This window comes from Coloeus monedula (assembly GCF_965178545.1).
Source record: "Coloeus monedula genome assembly, chromosome: 27".
Taxonomy (NCBI): domain Eukaryota; kingdom Metazoa; phylum Chordata; class Aves; order Passeriformes; family Corvidae; genus Coloeus; species Coloeus monedula.
This window is the reverse complement of record NC_138807.1, coordinates 5,059,954-5,066,607: the sequence shown is the minus strand read 5'-3', so window position 1 is coordinate 5,066,607 and position 6,654 is coordinate 5,059,954. Positions and strand designations below refer to the sequence as shown.

The window sequence follows — 6,654 nt, the reverse complement described above, 5'->3', positions numbered from 1 at the left end:
TGGCATTTGGGGGCTCCAGGGAGGGAGGGTCTCGAGGAGCTGCAGCCCCAGGGTTGGGCGACAGTGACCCTGCAGGGAGCCCGGTGTCACCGCTGGTCGCCACCACCGCACTGCCACGGGCACGGGGGGCTTCCCGAGGGTCTGAGGGTGGGGAAGAAGCGGGGGGCTGCTCCCCCAAGCTGGGTTTTCCCCCTCCCTGCACCCCGGCGGCCTCGCTATCTCTGCCAAACGTCCACGGGCTGTCCCCGCCGCGCGGGGACAGGGACCCTCTGCTCGTCCGGCAGTGGCCGCGGTGGCCCCAGCGCGTAGGGAGGGTAGCCCTTGGCGAGGTCATCCCGGGGCTGGAGGTCTCCGGGGGCTCGGGAGGCTTCGCTGAGGGACGCCAGGCTGGTCAGGGAGGGCTGGGGGGTGCCCGGGGGACAGCCCAGCCCCGGCGACACCCGCTCCGACTTGATGCTGATGGCCTGGTGCTGCGGGGACGCGCCGGGGGCAGGCGCGGGCTCCTCCGCGGGGACGATCCGGCTGCTGGCCCTGCGGCGAGAGGGGATGGGGATGAGGGCGTCTCCCTGTATCCCCTGCCAGGTATCCCCTTTCCCACCTAGAGGGGTTGAGACCCCCCCCAAATTCCTGTCCTGGACTGGTTCTGGCCCAGTCGGGCACTGGGCCGGTGCCCGCATGGCTGCTGGGAGCCCGGAGTGTGACTGGGGGGCGGGGGGGGGGGGGACATGGGGACAAGATCCGTGGGGGAATCCCGCTGGAAATAAGCTCTGGAGAGGCTTTGGGGTGACCCCCAAGACCACCCTGGTGGGTGGGGGGCTGCCCCTCGGTGCCTGCAGTGCCCGCGGCTGGGAGGTGACACCCGTGGGTGCGGCGGAATGGGCTCATCCCTGCCCCGTCCCCCCTGTGCCCCCCGTCCTTACCCCAGCGCTGCCATGTCCCGCGGGTGCTGCCACGCCGGGGGCTGCAGGAAGCCGGGGGGCGGCGGGACCTCGCCAGCCCCAAAATCTGCGGGGTGGGAGGACAACAGTGAGCAGGGGAGGGTGACAAATGTGGGGACAGCGCTGTCCCAAAGCTGAGCGACCGCGACTCACCTGCTTGGGCCGGGCTGAGGAAGGGGAAGCCGGCAAGGCCGTGGCTCGGAAGGCCGGAGCTGCCCGGGCTGAGCACGGGGCTGAGGGTCTGCAGGGCAGGGTACAGCGGCCGCTGCGGGAAATGGGGTGACCCCAATAGGTTTTGTGCCCCAAAGCTTCGGGGGACCCCTCCGCACCACTCCCTGTGCCCCCCAGCAAAACCCCGGAGGAAGGGGCAGATCGGAGCAGAGGGATTTGGGGAGGGGACACCCGTGTGGCCATGGGGACAACTGACTCACCGCTGCGCTGCCGCCGCTCCGGCCACTCGCCAGGCTGCCCTGGGCCTCGCCACGCCGGCCCTCGGCCCCCAGGAACAGCGGTGGTGGCGTCTTGGTGGCCAAGGCGCGGCTCAGGCTGGCGGCAGGGAACAGGGGGTAGCTGAGACCTGGCGGACAGAGGGACAGGAGGATGCACGGATGATCCTCGGGGGATCCCCGTGGCGGTGGCCGCGGTGGCCGCAGTGGCCCCGGGGCCGTGGGCAGCCGTGTGTGCCTGCACGGTGCCGCGCTCCGGCAAAGCCACTTCCTCCATGGGCCACCTGGGCTGTGGCCACGGGCTGTGACAAGAGGTGACACACGAAGGCAGTGGCTGGATCCAGCAGGCTGCAAACCCCCCTGGCCGGACCCTGCTGAGGGGAGCAGCAGCTCCCCATGGAGCGGCCGGAACCTCCCGTGGGAATGTCCAGCGTGCCCGTGTCCCCATCCAAGCATTTGGGATGCTGCCTGTCCCCATCCTGCGCCACCTCCCACCCCCCTGAGTCAAGCCCCAGGTTTTGTGGGGTTTGCCGCTGCTTTTCTGTCACCCTGTCACCGCCCTGTCCCAGCGGGCAGGATGAGCCCCCCATGCCGAGCTGTGCCACACGGGAGGAACCTGCGGGCACAGGGTGAGGGGACAGCTGGGTGCCGGCTGCTGGCAGGGCACAGGAAGCAGCTGGAGGGAGGTTGGGGCCGGTGTTTCCACAGCTGCGGCACCGCTCCTGCCCACGCAGCCACCCCGGCCCCGTTCCCGGTAAGTCCCCGGGAGAGAAGCTTTGCATGCGGGGCCTGGCAGGGCCTGGCTGGGAAAATCCCCGCGGGGCCGTGGGGTTTGGGTGCTCGTGGTAGGGAGGGGGTGGCCATGGTGGGGATGGGGTGGCCATGGAAGGGGCAGGGTGCCCGTGTTGGGAATGGGGTGTCCATGGCAGGAATGAGGTGTCCAGGGTGGTGTTGGGGTGTCCACGGCAGGGATGGAATTTCCATGTTGGGAATGGGGTGTCCACGGCAGGGTCGGGGTGTCCAGGGTGATGATGGGGTGCCCACGGTGGGGACAGGACACCCATGGCAGGGCCCTTCTCCCCTGCACCCACCCCCTCACAGTGTGCCCGGCTGATGGCCCCGAGCCTACCTGGGGGCAGTGGCCCTGGGGACCGTCCCGGTGGCTTCGAGGCAGCCGGTTTGAAGGCAGGAGAGCGGCCCTGGCCCTGCGGGGAGCTGCTGGCGCTGCCCAGGGAGGTGTCGGTGGCCGGAGGGGAGCTGCCATAGGCTGCCTCAGGCAGTGGCACCGGGCTCTGCGGGGACACACAGGGATCAGGGACAGGGACCCTCGGGACCTTTGGGGACCCTCGGGGCACTGCAGAGAGAGGCAGAGGTGGAGGGAGGAAATGGGGACTTGCAGAGTGGAGCGGAAGTCAGGGACAGGGAAGGGACAGGGACCCTTGGGGACCCCTGGGGACTCCTGGGGTTCTGCAGAGCAAAGCAGAGGTCAGGGACAGGGAGGGGATAGGGACCCCTGGGGACACTTGGAGCTCTGCAGGGCAAACCAGAAATCAAGGACAAGGAGTGGACAGGGACCCTCAGGACCCTTCAGGACAAACCAGAGCTCAAGGAGGGGCTGGGGACTCTTGGGACCCTGCAGGACAAACCAGAAACCAAGGGCAGGGATGGGACGGGAACCTCGGGGACCCTCAAGACCTTGCAGGACAAATCAGAGATCAAGGACAGGGAGGAAATGGGGACAGGGACCCTCAGGAGCTTGCAGGGCAAATGAGATGTCAAGGGAGGGGACAAGGACCCTTGGGGACCCTCAGGACCCTTCAGGACAAAGCAGAAATCAAAGCCAGGGATGGGACAGGACCCTCGGGGACCCTCACCCCCACCAGCGACTCACATAAAACCTGGGCCGCGCCAGCGCCAGATCCACTCCATCCCCGAGCCTTCTCCCCCTGTCCCCGGGCGGCTCCGGGCCCTCCTCCAGCTCCAGCTCGTGGCTCTCCAGCCCCAGCCCTTTGCGCTTCAGCGTCTGCGGGGAGGCCACAATGAGCGGGTCCCTGTGGCCACCCCGGGGCCCCGGGGGCCGCCCCCGGCCGCTACCTCGAGGATGTCGGAGTTGGTGCGGCTCTCGTGGGGCTCGCTGTACTCGGTGTACTTGAGCAGCACCTTGTCCATGTCGGTGCTGGCGTACTGGAAGAGGCGGTTGGTGCTGTTGAAGATGATCAGGGCGATCTCGCAGTCGCACAGCACGCTCAGCTCGTACGCCTTCTTCATCAGCCCGAATTTCCGCTTGGTGAAGGTCACCTGCCCCATAAAACAACCCGGATTCTCCTAAAAACGCTCCCAACGGGGTGGTGGCGGCAGCAGGGCGGCTTTGCCTCCCATCACCCTGGTCCCCACCTCAGCCCCACCTCGGCCCCGAGTGGCTCCTACCTGCCGGTTCCGCTGATCCAAAATCCGGCTGATCTGGATTTTTTTCCGGCCCATTTTTGCCTCCTCTGCTGGGTTTGGGGCTGGAAGAGAGCGAGAAACCCCTGAGCCCCACAGCCCTCGGGGCTGTCCCCAGCGCTGCCAAAAATAAGTTTGGCTGCCCCAAAAAAAATCAGTTTTCAGAGGAAGTTCGGTCATTTCTTCTTCCGCAAAGATGGTGGCCAAGCGGAAAATGGGGGAAAAATGGGAAATTCTGCTGGGTTAGAGGGGAAAAAATCCCCTTGGCCCTGCCCAGCGGCCCCAATCCATCACCCCCACGGCAGCCCCAAGCACCTTTGGGTGTTGGCTGGGAAGCGGCGGTGCCGTGATCCCAAATCCTTCAGCGGGAGTTTGGGATCAGAGTTTTCATCCCAAACCCAAGGGGCCGCTCCGAGGCTGCTCCTGAAGCTGCTCACGACGGCTCCGTGGGATGCGGAGGGTGTTTAAAAGGGGGCCGGACTGGCGGCGGGGAGGGTCCCTTGAACAAAAGGGTTGGCTTTAGGTTCAAATTTGGGGTTTTTTTTTTTTAAATCTTTTTTTCTTTTTTTTTTTTTCAACCTCCACCAGACTAAATTTGACCTCCACCGCTCGCAGGCCAGGAAGTGGCTGCACGAGGAGACAGCAAAGTGAAACCACCCACCCACTCCTGCGGCCACGTGAGCCAGCCCTGGGCAGGGATACGGGGCTGGCGACCCCCCGTGCCACCCTGGCTGTGGGGTGCCAGCACCCTCCGAGCCTGTCACAGCGTTGGGACACCCCGCTGCTGTCACAACCCCCCAATTCTTGCTCCTCTGCCACCCCCCCCCAGCAAGAGCCACCCCAAAATCCCTCCGGGACACCCCGGTGCCACCAACAGAACCGCGGGTGGCTCCCAATGGGACTCTCATGCCCACCCCGGTTTGGGGGTGGCTCTGTCCCTGCTGTCCCCAAACCCCAAGCCCGGGGCGAGAGCGGAGCTGGGAAGGCAGCGGGGCGGCAGCTCCGTGTCGGGGATGATTTTGGGACCCCCCCAGCTGGGCCAGCAGCCCCTTCCCCCCCCCCCCCCCCCCAGTGCCAGGCCGGATGCCAGGGGTGCAGTTGGGGACCCTCCGGTCCCCCGATGCCCCCGGCGTGTCCCGCTTCCCCCTCTCGAGCACGTTGCCATTTTACCATCGTGCTCGGCCGCTATTTTTAGCTGATCAAAACTAATTTTAATTTATGGAAGGAAATTGTGCTGCCGTTCCCACGGCCCCGCTGCCACCCTGCGTCCCCGGGCCCACGCACGACCCCCCCCGTGCCCCCCTCCCGAGGTCCAGGGGGGTGCCCAGACCACCCTGGCCCCGCCGGAAAGGGCCGAGAATTCCCTGGTGGAAAGGCGGAGGTTTTCCCATTCCCAGCCATCCCTGGGGTGTTTTCCTTGCTCCTCCCGGCTCCGACACCTGCGGCGTTCCTTGGGGACATCCAGAGGGTCCCCACTCCACAGTGTTTCATGTGGGGGTGGGAATTTGGGGCTGATCCTTGGGTTTGGCCCCCCGGGGGTGCTCGCCTGGCTGTGACCCCCCTGTGTCTTGTCACAGCCTCATCCCGGCAGGAATTTTTGAGGCTCCAGAGTGTTGGGAATGGATGGAGGGATGGAGGGATGGATCCATGGAGGGATGGATGGATCCATGGAGGGATGGATGGATCCATGGACGGATGGAGGGATGGATCCATGGATGGATGAAACCTCCACCTGCAGCAGGGACATGAAATAATTCCAAGGATTTGCCTGGGCACAATCCACCTCAGCTCCTTGGATGCTCAGTGCCCCGCAGGGCAATGCTGAGCAGGTCCTGGAAGGTTCCAGCACCCACGGAATGACGCTGAGAAGGTCCTGGAAGGCGCAAACACCCACAGGGTGATGCTGAGAGGATCCTGGAAGGTGTGGGAGGGAGTCCAGAGGAAGCAGAGCCGCAGCCCCATCGATCCAGGGCATCCAGGGACCCTCCGGGTCGGGATTCTCGGCACCGGGAGAAGCGGCCGAGGCCTCGCGCAGCCGCCGGGGCCGTTCCATCAGCGGCTGCTCCTCACGGCTCTGCCCGTCCCGGGAGCTCCGGGGGCACGGCCGGGTGAGATGTCCCCAGGAACGCGGCGCTCGGGGTCACCTCGGCCACCTCAGCGCGTCCCCGGGACCCCCCGGGCAGGTGTGAAGGGCTGGGAGGGGAGCGGGGATTTTTCCCATCGGGATTTTCATCGGGATAAGGCGAGCGAGGGCACAACGGGGCGGCTCCGCCCGGCATCGTCACCTCCAGCCAGGTGGCACCTCCAGGGCAGGATGGAACCTGATTCCAGGGAGGGCTCATGGGGAGGGAGAAGCCCTGGAGGGACCCCAGAGCCCCTCCTGGCCTTGTCCCCGCCGCGGGGACGCGCTAAATATCCCCAGAGCACCGGCATTCCAAGAAATCCCGACGCTCTGGAGCTCTCCAAACCTTCCAGACAGGAGATTCCCCCCTCTCCCCTGTCCGGGAGAGGCTCCGGCGCTCCTGGCACCCGTCCGGCTCCGCTGCCTCCCACGGGTGCTTATCTTTAGCCCGGGCTCGCACGCACCGGGATCGGAATCGCTCCCACCTCATCCCAACCATTCCCGCTGGGATCCAGCGCGGTCTCCCGCCGAGCCCCGGGCTGGGATCGGGTTTATAATGAACCCCCCGGATCCTCTGCGCCTTTAGGGGGCATTTGCACGGCGCCAGGGGGGTGCAGATTCCCTTCTCCAGCTCCTGACTGGGGACACCAAACGGATCCCTGGAGAGCCGCGTGGTTTTCCGTGAGCCCGTGCGGGATTCCCGGCA

General features: G+C 66.2%; 1 protein-coding gene across 1 annotated transcript; it reads right to left on the bottom strand.

Moving 5' to 3' along the window:
* Window positions 1-215: 215 nt before the first annotated feature.
* On the bottom strand, window positions 216-3,865 carry MEF2B (myocyte enhancer factor 2B; the record flags this gene model as incomplete). Its single annotated transcript, XM_082297996.1, has 8 exons — window positions 216-531; window positions 921-1,005; window positions 1,092-1,203; window positions 1,370-1,515; window positions 2,514-2,676; window positions 3,276-3,407; window positions 3,479-3,682; window positions 3,812-3,865. The coding sequence occupies 8 exons, from the start codon at window positions 3,863-3,865 to the stop codon at window positions 216-218; spliced, it is 1,212 nt and encodes a 403-aa protein (XP_082154122.1).
* Window positions 3,866-6,654: the final 2,789 nt, after the last annotated feature.